This window comes from Heptranchias perlo, chromosome 1, assembly GCF_035084215.1.
Source record: "Heptranchias perlo isolate sHepPer1 chromosome 1, sHepPer1.hap1, whole genome shotgun sequence".
NCBI classification, from domain to species: domain Eukaryota; kingdom Metazoa; phylum Chordata; class Chondrichthyes; order Hexanchiformes; family Hexanchidae; genus Heptranchias; species Heptranchias perlo.
The window spans coordinates 2,757,225-2,773,535 of record NC_090325.1 but is presented as its reverse complement, the minus strand read 5'-3'; the positions used below and the strand labels follow the sequence as shown (position 1 = coordinate 2,773,535).

Here is a 16,311-nt window from a genome sequence, read left to right as displayed (position 1 = left end):
ACACCCCAACATTACCAGCACACCCCAACATTACCAGCACACCCCAACATTCCCAGCACACCCCAACATTCCCAGCACACCCCAACATTACCAGTACACCCCAACACTACCAGTACACCCCAACACTACCAGTACACCCCAACACTACCAGTACATCCCAACACTACCAGTACACCCCAACACTACCAGTACAGCCCAACATTAACAGTACACCCCAACACTACCAGTACACCCCAACACTACCAGTACAACCCAACACGACCAGTACACCCCAAAACTACCAGTACACCCCAACATTACCAGCACATCCCAACACTACCAGCACACCCCAACACTACCAGCACACCCCAACACTACCAGCACACCCCAACATTACCAGCACACCCCAACACTACCAGTACACCCCAACACTACCAGCACACCCCAACATTACCAGCACACCCCAACATTACCAGCACACCCCAACACTACCAGTACACCCCAACACTACCAGTACACTCCAACACTACCAGTACAGCCCAACATTAACAGTACACCCCAACACTACCAGTACACCCCAACACTACCAGTACACCCCAACACGACCAGTACAGCGCAACATTAACAGTACACCCCAACACTACCAGTACACCCCAACACTACCAGTACACCCCAACATTACCAGCACATCCCAACACTACCAGCACACCCCAACACTACCAGCACACCCCAACATTACCAGCACACCCCAACATTACCAGTACACCCCAACACGACCAGCACACCCCAACACGACCAGCACACACCAACACGACCAGCACACACCAACACGACCAGCACACACCAACACGACCAGCACACACCAACACGACCAGCACACACCAACACGACCAGCACACACCAACACGACCAGTACACCCCAACACTACCAGCACACACCAACACGACCAGCACACACCAACACGACCAGCACACACCAACACGACCAGCACACTCCAACACGACCAGTACACCCCAACACGACCAGTACACCCCAACACTACCAGCACACCCCAACACGACCAGTACACCCCAAAATTACCAGCACACACCAACACTACCAGTACACCCCAACACGACCAGCACACACCAACACGACCAGCACACACCAACACGACCAGTACACCCCAACACTACCAGTACACCCCAACACTACCAGTACACCCCAAAATTACCAGTACACCCCAACACTACCAGTACACCCCAACACTACCAGTACACCCCAACATTACCAGCACATCCCAACACTACCAGTACACCCCAACACTACCAGCACACCCCAACATTACCAGCATACCCCAACATTACTATCACACCCCAACATTGCCAGTACACCCCAACACTACCAGAACATCCCAACATTACCAGCACATCCCAACACTACCAGTACACCCCAACACTACCAGCACACCCCAACACTACCAGCACACCCCAACACTACCAGCACACCCCAACACTACCAGCACACCCCAACACGACCAGTACACCCCAAAATTACCAGCACACACCAACACTACCAGTACACCCCAACACGACCAGCACACACCAACACGACCAGCACACACCAACACGACCAGCACACCCCAACACTACCAGTACACCCCAACACTACCAGTACACCCCAACACTACCAGTACACCCCAACATTACCAGCACATCCCAACACTACCAGCACACCCCAACACTACCAGCACACCCCAACATTACCAGCATACCCCAACATTACTATCACACCCCAACATTGCCAGTACACCCCAACACTACCAGAATATCCCAACATTACCAGCACATCCCAACACTACCAGTACACCCCAACACTACCAGCACACCCCAACACTACCAGCACACCCCAACACTACCAGCACACCCCAACACTACCAGCACACCCCAACACGACCAGTACACCCCAAAATTACCAGCACACACCAACACTACCAGTACACCCCAACACGACCAGCACACACCAACACGACCAGCACACACCAACACGACCAGCACACCCCAACACTACCAGTACACCCCAACACTACCAGTACACCCCAACACTACCAGTACACCCCAACATTACCAGCACATCCCAACACTACCAGCACACCCCAACACTACCAGCACACCCCAACACTACCAGCACACCCCAACATTACCAGCATACCCCAACATTACCAGCATACCCCAACATTACCAGCACACCCCAACATTACTAGCACACCCCAACATTACCAGCACACCCCAACATTACCAGCACACCCCAACATTACCAGCACACCCCAACATTACCAGCACACCCCAACACTACCAGCACACCCCAACACTACCAGTACACCCCAACACTACCAGTACACCACAACACTACCAGTACACCCCAACACTACCAGTACAGCCCAACATTAACAGTACACCCCAACACTACCAGTACACCCCAACACTACCAGTACACCCCAACACTACCAGTACACCCCAACACGACCAGTACAGCCCAACATTAACAGTACACCCCAACACTACCAGTACACCCCAACACTACCAGTACACCCCAACACTACCAGTACACCCCAACACTACCAGTACACCCCAACATTACCAGCACATCCCAACATTACCAGCACACCCCAACACTACTATCACACCTCAACATTACTAGCACAACCCAATATTACCAGCACATCCCAACATTACCAGCACATCCCAACATTACCAGCACACCCCAACATTACCAGCACACCCCAACATTACCAGCACACCCCAACATTACCAGCACACCCCAACACGACCAGTACACCCCAACACTACCAGTACACCCCAACATTACCAGCGCACCCCAACACTACCAGTACACAGCAACACTACCAGTACACCCCAACACTACCAGTACACCCCAACACTCCCAGTACACCCCAACACTCCCAGTACACCCCAACACCACCAGTGCACCCCAACACCACCAGTACACCCCAACACCACCAGTACACCCCAACACCACCAGTACACCCCAACACGACCAGTACACCCCAACACGACCAGTACACCACAACATTGCCAGCACATCCCAACACCACCAGTACACCCCAACACCACCAGTACACCCCAACACCACCAGTACACCCCAACACCACCAGTACACCCCAACACGACCAGTACACCCCAACACGACCAGTACACCCCAACACGACCAGTACACCACAACATTACCAGCACACCCCAACATTACCAGCACACCCCAACATTACCAGCACATCCCAAAACTACCAGTACACCCCAACATTACTATCACACCCCAACATTACTATCACACCCCAACATTACTATCACACCCCAACATTACCAGCACATCCCAACATTACCAGTACACCCCAACATTACCAGCACACCCCAACATTACCAGCACATCCCAAAACTACCAGTACACCCCAACATTACTATCACACCCCAACATTACTATCACACCCCAACATTACTATCACACCCCAACATTACTATCACACCCCAACATTACTATCACAACCCAACATTACTATCATAACCCAACATTACTATCACACCCCAACATTACTATCATAACCCAACATTACTATCACATCCCAACATTACTAGTACACCCCAGCATTACCAGCACACCCCAACATTACGAGCACACCCCAACATTACGAGCACATCCCAACATTACTATCACACCCCAACATTACCAGCACACCCCAACATTACTATCACACCCCAACATTACCAGTACACCCCAACATTACGAGCACATCCCAACATTACTATCACACCCCAACATTACCAGCACATCCCAACATTACTATCACACCCCAACATTACCAGCACATCCCAACATTACGAGCACACCCCAACATTACCAGCACATCCCAACATTACCAGCACACCCCAACATTACCAGCACATCCCAACATTACTATCACATCCCAACATTACTATCACACCCCAACATTACCAGCACACCCCAACATTACTATCACACCCCAACATTACCAGCACACCCCAACATTACTATCACACCCCAACATTACCAGCACATCCCAACATTACCAGCACATCCCAACATTACGAGCAAACCCCAACATTACCAGCACATCCCAACATTACGAGCACACCCCAACATTACCAGCACATCCCAACATTACGAGCACACCCCAACATTACTATCACACCCCAACATTACTATCACACCCCAACATTACTATCACACCCCAACATTACCAGCACATCCCAACATTACCAGTACACCCCAACATTACCAGCACACCCCAACATTACCAGCACACCCCAACATTACCAGCACACCCCAACATTACTATCACACCCCAACATTACTATCACACCCCAACATTACTATCACACCCCAACATTACTATCACACCCCAACATTACTATCACACCCCAACATTACTATCACACCCCAACATTACTATCACACCCCAACATTACTATCACACCCCAACATTACTATCACACCCCAACATTACTATCACATCCCAACATTACTATCATACCCCAACATTACCAGTACACCAAACACTACCACTATCATCTTGTATATGTTGACCCTGGCTTTGGACACCTGATAATTTAGGAGGGGTGTTCTCCCCGGTGTCCTGGCCAATATTGATCCCTCAACGAACATCACCAAAACAGATTATCTCGTCATTATCTCATTGCTGTTTGTGGGATCTTGCTGTGTGTAAACTGGCTGCCGCGTTTCCTACATTACAACAGTGACTACACTTCAAAAAGTATTTCATTGGCTCTAAAGCGCTTTGGGATGGCCTGAGGTTGTGACAGGTTCTGTATAAATGCAAGTTCTTTCTTTCTTTCCTTGCCCTCTGTCTCAGACTGAATCAGATTGTTTGTAACCTCAGTGTCCTTATTTGACCCCGAGCTGAGCTTATGACCCATATCCTCTCAATATTGTGAAGTACGATGGCATTGTATCGCCTAAGTCTAACGTATCACTTAAAGTTATCTGTGAAACATTGGAAAGCTTGTTTTCTGAGCCTGACCTCCTGTAATAAGATGGTTTCCTTTTCTGCTGCAATGTGTAAAAGTTGTCTTGCTGTGCTGTTAGACTAAACTCACAAAAAGTGCCAAGTGTGATGTAAGAAACTCTCAGGGAGCAAAACAGCTTTTCAGACAAGACCTTGATAAAACTTGTGAGACTGTGAGAAAGACTAACCGGGGGAGGGCAACTCAAGAATGTTTGGGTCACTTTCAGTCTATTGTGGGAACTGCGATAAACAGACCATCAATGTCCGCGATAAGGGAAAATCAGACAACGGATTTTGTTACAAACAAATATATTTACCGACTTCCATCTCCATAACATCGGCTGTCTTCGCCCCTTCCTCAGCCCCTCTGCTGCTGAAACCCTCATCCATGCCTTTGTTACCTCCAGATTCGACTATTCCAATGCTCTCCGCGCCGGCCTCCCATCCTCCACTCTCCATAAACTTCAGCTAAGATCTTACTGCCTGTATCCTAATCCCACCAAGTCTCACTCACCCATCACCCCTGCACTTGCTGACCTACTTTAGCTCCCAGTCCCTCAATGCCTCAAATTTAGAAGTCTCATCCTCGTGTTTAAATCCTTTCATGGCCTCGCCCCTCCATATCTCTGTAAACTCCTCCAGCCTTATGTAGGAACATATGAACAGGAGTAGGCCATTTTAGACCCTCGGTCCTGTTCCGCCATTCAATTAGATCATGGCTGATCTGCATCCTAACTCCATCCACCCCCTTGGTCTGTAACCCTTAACACCCGTGCCTAATAAAAATCTATCGATCTCCGTTGGCATGGCACACAAACTCTGAACTGAGGATCCCTCCGAGAGTGTAAACATTGATTCCTGTCCCACCTGCCCTCTAACAGGCTCAATGGGAGCAAACACTCGCTGTGAAAGCAAGACAAGGAGTGTGGAACTTCTCCACAGCCCTGGGGGGGGAGGGAGGAGACATAGCTCAGTCCCCCTCACCCTGCAGTAGGACAATGCTGCAATGCAAAGGGTTAAAGGAGGTTATGGGACCCGTACACAGGGCCAGTTGGTAAACTCTTCACATCGCTCCTCACATTCCTTCACCTCTGACCCTCAGAGGGTGGGGAGGGGGCGGGTGAGTTGTCAGCAGAGTGACAGGAACTCCTGGAAACCAAAGTCTTTGGGTTCCCGGGGGGGAGTATGGTTGTAAAACTGAAACTTAAAGAAGCTTTGGTTTCCAAGTTACACCTTTCCCCCGCAGCCACACGCTGATCAGTGTTCTCTCGAGAGTGTATTGTTACCAATATATTGATGGGTAAGCTGGATCACGTTAATGTTACGCAGTCACATTCTGGGGTATCTCCACCTCCCCCTCTCCCCCGTCCCGCCCAGGACACTGGGATGAAGTTCTGCAAGGCTACCAAGATCATGGTGGCCTCCTGACAAAGCCCCCAGTTTCCATTACATTCCTCCTTGGCCTGGTGCCATCAGGAGATAGCCTCCTCTCCCACCACCTCCCACCCACCCCACCCCCCCAGCACATTTGTCCAGTTCCTGGTCGAGATGGTGAAGAGATACACCCCATTAATGTGGGGCTGCACATAACCCCTCAAATCAAACACATGGATAGAGTGACTGTGAGACGGTCGCCAATCTGATCAACTGACCCACAGGCTGAATGTGGAACAGGGGAACTACCCTTTCTGTGGGCCCACATCCAGTGGCGGTGGACAATTAGGTAACTAATGGGAGGAGGAGGCTCCAGGAACATCCCCATCCTCATCGATGGCGGAGCCCAGAAAATGAGTGCAAAAGACAAGACTGAAGTGTTCATAACCATCTTCAGCCGGAAGTGCCGAGTGGATGATCCATCTTGGCCTCCTCCCGATATCCCCACCATCACAGATATTTAGTCAATTTGATTCACTCCATGTGATAAAGAAACGGCTGAGTGCACTGGATACAGCAAAGGCTATGGGTCCCGACAACATCCCGGCTGTAGTGCTGAATATCTGTGCTCCAAATCTAGGAGCGCCTCTAGATAAGCTGTTCCATAACAGCTACAACACTAACCGACAATGTGGAAAATTGCCCAGGTAAGTCCTATCCATAGGAACATTGGAACAGAAGGGGGCCGTTCAGTCCCTCGGGTCTATTCCTCCATTCAGTTATAAACAATTTTACAACACCAAGTTATAGTCCAACAAATTTATTTTAAATTTCACAAGCTTTCGGAGGTTCCCTCCTTCCTCAGGTGAATGTTGTGGAAATTCACCTGAGGAAGGAGGAAGCCTCCGAAAGCTTGTGAAATTTAAAATAAAATTGCTGGACTATAACTTGGTGTTGTAAAATTGTTTACAATTGTCAACCCCAGTCCATCACCGGCATCTCCACATCATGGCTTCCATTCAGTTAGATCATGGCTGATCTGGACCTCAATTCCATTTTACCGATTTGCTCCAGATCCCTTGATACCCTCACCCAACAAAAATTTATCAATCTCAGGTTTCAAAATTTCAATTGACCCCCAGCATCCACAGCATTTTGGGGGAGACAATTCCAGATTTCCACTAACCCTTGTGTGAAAAAGTGTTTCCTGATTTCACTCGTAAATGGCCTGGCTCTAATTTTAAGATTATGCCCCCTTGCTGATATGGGCGTTGCTGGCATATTGTCTGTCCCTAGCTGTCCCTTGAGAAGGTGGTGGTGAGCCGCCTTCTTGAACCGCTGCAGTCCGTGTGGTGAAGGTTCTCCCACAGTGCTGTTAGGGAGGGAGTTCCAGAACAAATGAAGGAACGGCGACATATATATGCAAATCAGGATGATGTGTGACTCGGAGGGGGACGTGAAGGTGATGGTGTTCCCATGTATCTCTGTGTAACGTGGTGAAATGCAAGAACGGTTGGTTGCTGTCGTGTTTATTGCTCGAATGTGCTCGACCTTTTGCACCAGGGTTTTTGCTATAATATATACAAATTGTATATTTGTATTGCTGCACTAACTCCATAACGGCTGATTGAGGAAGCACCTCCAAGATGGAAACTAGTTAATGCTGACAAGCCAAAACTAAAGGGGCCCTTTAAGAAGGGCTGAAACCGAGATCATAGAATCATACAGCACAGAAGGAGGCCATTCGGCCCATCATGCCTGTGCCAGCTCTTTGAAAGAGCGATCCAATTAGTCCCACTCCCCTGCTCTTTCCCCACAGCCCTGTAAATTTTTCCTTTTCAAGTATTTATCCAATTCCCTTTTGAAAGTTATGATTGAAACTACTTCCACCGCCCTTTCAGGCAGCGCATTCCAGATCATCACAACTCGCTGTGTAAAATAAAATTCTCATCTCCGTTCTGGTTCTTTTGCCAATTGCCTTAAATCTGTGTCCTCTGGTTACCCACCCACCTGCCAGTGGAAACAGTTTCTCCTTATTTACTCTATTAAAATCTCTCATGATTTTGAATACCTCGATCAAATCTCCTCTCAACCTTCTCTGCTCCAAAGACAGCAGCCTCAGCTTCTCCAGTCTCTCCACGTAACTGAAGTCTCTCATTCTAGTAAATCTCCCCTACATCCTCTCTAAGGCCTTGACATCCTTCCTAAAGTGTGGTCCCAGAATTGGACACAATATTCCAACTGAGGCCGAACCAGTGTTTTATGAAGGTTTAGCATCACCTAGATAAGGGAAAAGAATCGAAACACTGGAATGTCTGAGGCGCTTAGCAAGATCTTACTGTTAAAAACTGCAATAAATAGATAACAAACTGGGTCTGGGTCATAAAAACATAAGAACATAAGAAATAGGAGCAGGAGTAGGCCAATCAGCCCCTCGAGCCTGCTCCACCATTCAATAAGATCATGGCTGATCTGATCCTAACCTCAAATCTAAAGAACACAAGCAGTAGGAGCAGGACCCGGCCACTCAGCCCCTGGGCCCTCTCCGCCACCCACAGGGCATTGACCGATCCGAACTCAGCTTCATGTCCAATTTCCTGCCCGCTCCCCGTAACCCCTAATTCCCTTTACTTCTAGGAAACTTTCTATTACTGTTTTAAATTTATTTAATGATGTAGCTTCCACAGCTTCCTGGGGCAGCAAATTTCACAGACCTACCACCCTCTGAGTGAAGAAGTTTCTCCTCATCTCAGTTTTGAAAGAGCAGCCCCTTATTCTAAGATTATGCCCCCTAGTTCTAGTTTCACCCATCCTTGGGAACATCCTTACTGCATCCACCTGATCAAGCCCCTTCACAATCGTATATGTTTCAATAAGATCGCCTCTCATTCTTCTGAACTCCAATGAGTAGAGTCCCAATCTACTCAACCTCTCCTCATATGTCCGCCCCCTCATCCCCGGGATTAATCAAGTGAACCTTCTTTGTACTGCCTCGAGAGCAAGTATGTCTTTTCTTAAGTATGGACACCAAAACTGTATGCAGTATTCCAGGTGCGGTCTCACCAATACCTTATATAACTGCAGCAATACCTCCCTGTTTTTATATTCTATCCCCCTAGCAATAAAAGCCAACATTCCGTTGGCCTTCTTGATCACCTGCTGCACCTGCATACTAACTTTTTGATTTTCTTGCACGAGGACCCCCAGATCCCTTTGTACTGCAGTACTTTCCAGTTTCTCGCCATTAAGATAATAACTTGCTCTCTGATTTTTCCTGCTAAAGTGCATAACCTCACATTTTCCAATATTGTATTGCATCTGCCAAATCTCCGCCCACTCACCCAGCCTGTCTATATCCTCTTGTAGGTTTTTTATGTCCTCCTCACTCTCTACTTTCCCTCCCATCTTTGTATCATCTGCAAACTTTGATATGTTGCACTCGGTCCCCTCCTCCAAATCGTTAATATAGATTGTAAAGAGTTGGGGACCCAGCACCGACCCCTGCGGAACACCACTGGCTACTGGTTGCCAGTCCGAGAATGAACCATTTATCCCAACTCTCTGCTTCCTGTTCGATAACCAATCCTCAACCCATGCCAGAATATCACCCCCAATCCAGTGATTCTTTATCTTGAGCAATAATCTTTTATGTGGCACCTTGTCGAATGCCTTCTGGAAGTCTAAATACACTACGTCCACTGGTTCCCCTTTATCCACCCTGTATGTTATGTCCTCAAAGAACTCAAGCAAATTTGTCAGACATGACTTCCCCTTCATAAAGCCATGCTGACTTTGTCCTATTAAATTATGTTTATCCAAATGTTCCGTTACTGTCTCCTTAATAATAGACTCCAAAATTTTACCCACCACAGATGTTAGGCTAACTGGCCTATAATTTCCAGCCTTCTGCCTACTACCCTTTTTAAATAACGGTGTTACATTAGCAGTTTTCCAATCTGCCGGGACCTCTCCTGAGTCCAGGGAATTTTGGAAAACTATCACCAAAGCATCCACAATCCCTACTGCCACTTCCCTCAAGACCCTAGGATGGAAGCCATCAGGTCCAGGGGATTTATCCGCCTTGAGTCCCATTATTTTACTGAGTACCATCTCTTGAGTGATTTTAATCGTATTTAGCTCCTCCCCCCCGAGAGTCCCCTGTTTGTCCAGTGTTGGGATATTCTTAGTGTCCTCTACTGTAAAGACTGAAACAAAATATTTGTTCAGCATTTTTGCCATCTCCATGTTTCCCACCATTAATTTCCCGGTCTCATCCTCTAAGGGACCTACGTTTGCCTTAGCCACCCTTTTTCTTTTTATATAACTGTTTTTATATTTTTTGCTAATTTATTTTCATAATCTATCTTCCCTTTCTTAATCAATCCTTTCGTTACTTTTTGCTGTCTTTTGAAGACTTCCCAATCTTCTATCCTCCCACTAAGTTTGGCTACCTTATATGTCCTTGTTTTTAGTCGGATACTATCCTTGATTTCTTTACTTAGCCACGGATGGCTGTCATTTCTTTTACACCCTTTTATCCTCAGTGGAATCCCATTAATAAATCTACTCTAATGGGGAAAGAACATATGTTGTAAGTCTGGGTCAGTACAGTCGGATATATAAAGAGCTAGCGGCTCAGATAGATCAACCAAGTCTCAGGCAGTTTGAAAGAAGAGACGTCCAAAGATTATGCCCTAGCCTGGAGGAAGAATTTTATGAAACATCGGAGCATAGGAATTGCTGGACGAGAAAAGACCAAGGTCCGTCTAGTTCGCCTTCTACCATCACATGATCCAATAATGGCCCAGAATTTGCTATAGCAGGGCAACGAATGGTATCATTGCCCGTTTAACCTCGATGATATTTTGGGTGGCAAGTTGCTGAAAGTGCGAGCTGATAACATCGTAGTGAGGGAAACAGGGCATCTGGGACCTGAGTGAACAGGGCAAGTAACTGGGTATCTCCTTAACCAATCAAACTGAAGGATTGGGAAATTAACAGCACAAGAACTGAGACGGAAGTGTAAATTAGAGGGGGCGAATTCAATGTCAAATCAGATACAGAAAGAGAAATAAAGAGAGGGAAAGAAAGTTTGGATTAAGAGAGAAAAGAAGAGAAGAGAAAGGAAAAGTAAAAAAAAATTTTTAATTAAAAAATTGTTTTTAAAAAAAATCTTCAACAATTAAAACCTGAAGGAATGAGACTCCACACTTGTAATAGTTAACTTTCAGTGCCAGAGAGGTAGACTGGCAGTGATTAACACTTCTCACATTGTTAAAAGGGAAACTTAGTCTAGAATGGAGAAGACTTTCTGTGGTGAGTTTAGTTCATATCTACCGCAAAAGTACAGGAACTTCACGGCGTTCAACGCATTTCAACGGTGAGTCAGACGGCGAGATGCCGTTTCCCTGAAGCTAACGGAGGAACGGCCAATCTCAGACAGCAACTTTTGGATTTCCACGTTTAACCGCTCACCTGCCTCTCGCCTGAAGTTGCTGTATCATTTACACATAAATAATAGCGAGTGCCATTAGCTGCACCGTTATTTTGACAGCAAATTCTGGGCCATTAATGGAGCTGTTTAGTAATCATGGCAACCAATCTCTATCAATAGGGTAGGTCTTGACTTTGAGTGATAGTGTAAATCGGGCGATAGCGAGTCAGCAACCATTTTTACATCTGTCCCCATTTTTATTCCCATTGACTTCAGGAGAGATATAAAATGGGCTTCTGACTCACTATCACCCAATTTACACTATCGCACAAAGTCACAAGCTACCCCAGTGATACTAATGGCCTTGTACTCAACAGACATTCGCATATTAATCTGCCCATTGTCCCACAGGAATAGACAGGATAGATCGAATGGCTTCCTTCTGAGCTTTAAACCTCTACAGTTCTAACATAAGAACATAAGAAATAGGAGCAGGAGTAGGCCATACGGCCCCTCGAGCCAGCTCCGTCATTCAATCAGATCGTGGCTGATCTTCAACCTCAACTCCACTTTCCCACCCGATCCCCATATCCCTTGATTCCCTTAGTGTCCAAAAATCTATCAATCTCAGTCTTGAATATACTCAACGACTCAGCATCCACAGCACTCTGGGGTAGAGAATTCCAAAGATTCACAACCTTTTGAGTGAAGAAATGTTTCCTCATCTCAGTCCTAAATGGCCGACTCCTTATCCTGAGACTATGACTTATAGTTCTAGACTCTCCAGCCAGGGGAAACAGCCTCTCAGTGTCTACCCTATAAAGCCCTCTAAGAATTTTATATATTTCAATGAGATCACCTCTCATTCTTCTAAACTCCAGAGAGTATAGGCCCATTCTACTCAATCTCTCCTCATAGGACAACCCTCTCATCCCAGGAATCAATCTAGTAAATCTTCATTGCACCACCTAATTGCTTGCTGTACCTGCATGTTAACTTTCTGTGATTCATGTACAAGGACACCCAAATCCCGCTGAACACCAACATTTCTTAGTCTCTCACCTTTTAAAAAATATTCTGTTTTTCTGTTCTTCCTACCAAAGTGAATAACCTCACATTTCCCCACATTATACTCCATCTGCCACCTTCTTGCCCACTCACTTAACCTGTCTATATCCCTTTGCAGACTCTGTGTCCTCCTCACAGCTTACTTTCCCACCTAGCTTTACATCGTCAGCAAACTTGGATACATTACACTCGGTCCCTTCATCTAAGTCACTGATGACTATGGTTAGCTTATCAGACCATAATGTATATTTTCTGCAGCTCGCAGAAGCAGTAACCAATTTTAACCCTCTGTGCACATTGATCAACAAGGAGAAATCCAATAAATGATCTATTATGCAAAAAAATGATTCATTTTATTACTCTATAACAATAACAACAACAGCCTGCATTTATATAGCGCCTTTAACGTATCACAAGGCGCTTCACAGGAGCGATTATCAAACAAAATTTGACACCGAGTCACATAAACGATATATTGGGACAGGTGACCAAAAGCTTAGCCAAAGGGGTAGGTTTTAAAGGAGGAGAGAGAGGTGGAGAGGTGGAGAGGTTCAGGGAGGGAATTCCAGAGCTTAGGGTCCAGGCAGCTGAAGGCACGGCCGCCAATGGTGGAGCGATTAAAATCAGGGATGTGCAAGAGGCCAGAATTGGAGGAGCGCAGAGATCTCAGAGGGTTGTAGGGCTGGAGGAGGTGACAGAGATAGGGAGGGGCGAGGGCCATGGAGGGATTTGAAAACAAGGATGTGAATTTTAAATTCAAGGCATTGCCGGATCGGGAGCCAATGTAGGTCAGTGAGCACAGGGGTGATGGGTGAACGGGATTTAGTGCGAGTTAGGATACGGGCAGCAGAGTTTTGGATGAGCTGAAGTTTATGGAGGGTGGAAGATGGGAGGCCGGCCAGGAGAACATTGGAATAGTCCAGTCTGGAGGTTACAAAGGCATGGATGAGGAACACACTCTCACTGACAGAGAAACAATATGATACCAGCACAGATCCTATAACACACCATACCCAGCCCCCTTACCCTGTGCCCCCTTGTGCCAGTCCCCTTACCCCATGCCCCCTTACCCCGTGTCCCCTTACCCCAGCCCCCTTACCCTGTGCCCCCTTACCCCAGCCCTCAACCCATGCCCCCTTACCCCAGCCCCCTTACCCTGTGCCCCCTTACACCAGCCCCTTACCCTGTGCCCCTTTACCCTGTGCCCCCTTACCCTGTGCCCCCTTACACCAGCCCTCATACACCAGCCCTCATACACCAGCCCCCTTACCCTGTGCTCCCTTACCCCAGCCCCCTTACCCTGTGCCCTCTTACCCCAGCCCTCTTACCCCAGCCCCCTTACCCCAGCCCCTTACCCTGTGCCCTCTTACCCCAGCCCTCTTACCCCAGCCCCTTACCCTGTGCCCTCTTACCCCAGCCCCCTTACCCCAGCCCCCTTACCCTGTGCCCTCTTACTCCAGCCCCCTTACCCCAGCCCCTTACCCTGTGCCCCCTTACCCTGTGCCCCCTTACCCCAGCCCCCTTACCCCAGCCCCTTACCCTGTGCCCTCTTACTCCAGCCCCCTTACCCCAGCCCCTTACCCTGTGCCCCCTTACCCTGTGCCCCCTTACCCCAGCCCCCTTACCCCAGCCCCCTAACACCATGCCCCCTTACTCAGCTCCCTCCTGGGTTAGATTTCCATCTCCCTCGTTGAACTTTCTCTGCAGTGATGTTAAAGCGAGCTCTCGGGGGGATGCGAGGAGTCTAAAACGATTTAAATTGCACAGTAACAGCTGGCAGAACCTGTTGAGTGCCGGGAGTTTTCCTGGACTCAATCCCTGCCCGTTCACCCTACCTCCGGATGGGGTCAGCCAGCAGCACCTGGCAATGTTGTTTCTTCAACCCGTTGCCCTTGAGTCTGATTTCCTTGCCCTGAGATTTCTCCTTAACCTGTTCCATTTTCCCACTGATGGGACCAGCTGGGAATCTTCATGGATTGCAGGTGATTCCCTCCTTCTTGGATCCTGGGCTCTCCCTTGTAAAGTCCCTGTGATTCCTGCTTTGTGTGAATCCCACCTTCCTCCCTCTTCCTGACCTCTCCAACTTGGTGAAGTTTTGAAATCCCAGCCAGTCGGGGAGCTGTAGAAGCCGAGAAAGATAAGTGTTCGAAAGAGGCTGGGATTTCAGAGGTCTGTGACATACCAGCAGCCAGTCAGGGGATGGGGGAGGGGCCCCTGGAGACCCTCCCCAGCAGCTGCACCAAGTTTCCCATTCCCCCCACCCCACCCCCCGCCCCAGCGATGACAATTCACCAGACAACAGGTGGCCTCCCCCATTTAATAAACTATTTAAACTGCTCGCAGCAGGCTGTGTGGGGTCTCTGTAATCTCAGCACAGCCCCGAACTGGGGGGGGGGGGGGGGGGGGAAAGAAGCAAACTGTCTCACTATTCCACTCATTGGGGTGGGGGAGACAATCTCCTGAGGGAGATTTCAAAATCATGAAGGGTTTTGATAGAGTAAATAAGGAGAAACTTGTTTCCAGTGGTAGAAATGGTTGGTAATCAGAGGACGCAGATTTAAGGTAATTGGCTAAAGATCCAGAGGGGAGATGAGGAGAATTTTTCTTACCACAGCGAGTTGTGATGATCTGGAATTCGCTGCCTGAAAGGGCGGTGGAAGCAGATTCAATAATAACTTTCAAAAGGGAATTAGATAAATAGTTGAAGGGGGAAAATTTGCAGGGCTCTGGGGAAAGAGCAGGGGAGTGGGACTAATTGGATAACTCTTTAATGAACCGGCACAGGCATGGTGGGCTGAATAGCCTCCTTCTGTGCTGTATCATTCTTTGATTCTACGGCTCAAAGCCTAAGTATTACTGCGATCGCAGGGATTAGAGAGATCCCAGGATCGATCCCACATCTGGGCCAAGTATGGGGTCTGGGGAGGGTCAGGCAGCTTTCTTGCTCTTCATTGCTAACCAGTCACGCTCTGCTGGAATGTGAACGCAAGTGCATATAGACAGGATTGGGCTCGGCTGTGATGCCCCGTGTGGTCGAATAACCTACTGACACTCAATGTCTGGAGTCACATGGGGCCGTTGGTAGGTGTCAGCCGTGGCTCAGTGGGTAGCTCTCACCTGAGTCAGAAGGTCTGTGGGTTCAAGTCCCACTCCAGGGATTTGAGCCCATGATCCAGGCTGACACTCCCAGTGCAGTACTGAGGGAGTGCTGCACTGTCGGAGGAGCCGTCTTTTGGATGAGACATAGAACATCTGCCCTCTCAGGTGGATGTATAATATCCCATGACACTATTTCGAAGAAGAGCAGGGGAGTTCTCCACGGTGTCCTGGGGCCAATATTTATCCCTCAACCAACATCACTAAAAAAACAGAATATTTGGTCACTATCTCATTGCTGTTTGTGGGATCTTGCTGTGC

At 48.0% G+C, this 16,311-nt stretch overlaps 1 protein-coding gene across 4 annotated transcripts in view; it reads right to left on the bottom strand.

Moving 5' to 3' along the window:
• Window positions 1-15,007, bottom strand: part of znf638 (zinc finger protein 638) — a 242,035-nt gene extending 227,028 nt beyond the window's left edge. For all 4 annotated transcript variants that reach the window (XM_067978417.1, XM_067978454.1, XM_067978485.1 and 1 more), the window contains exon 1: window positions 14,730-15,007. In XM_067978417.1, the coding sequence (XP_067834518.1) occupies window positions 14,730-14,833 (104 nt within the window). In that variant the 5' untranslated portion in view covers window positions 14,834-15,007. The remainder of the gene's footprint in view (window positions 1-14,729) is intronic.
• Between the last annotated feature and the right edge of the window lie 1,304 nt (window positions 15,008-16,311).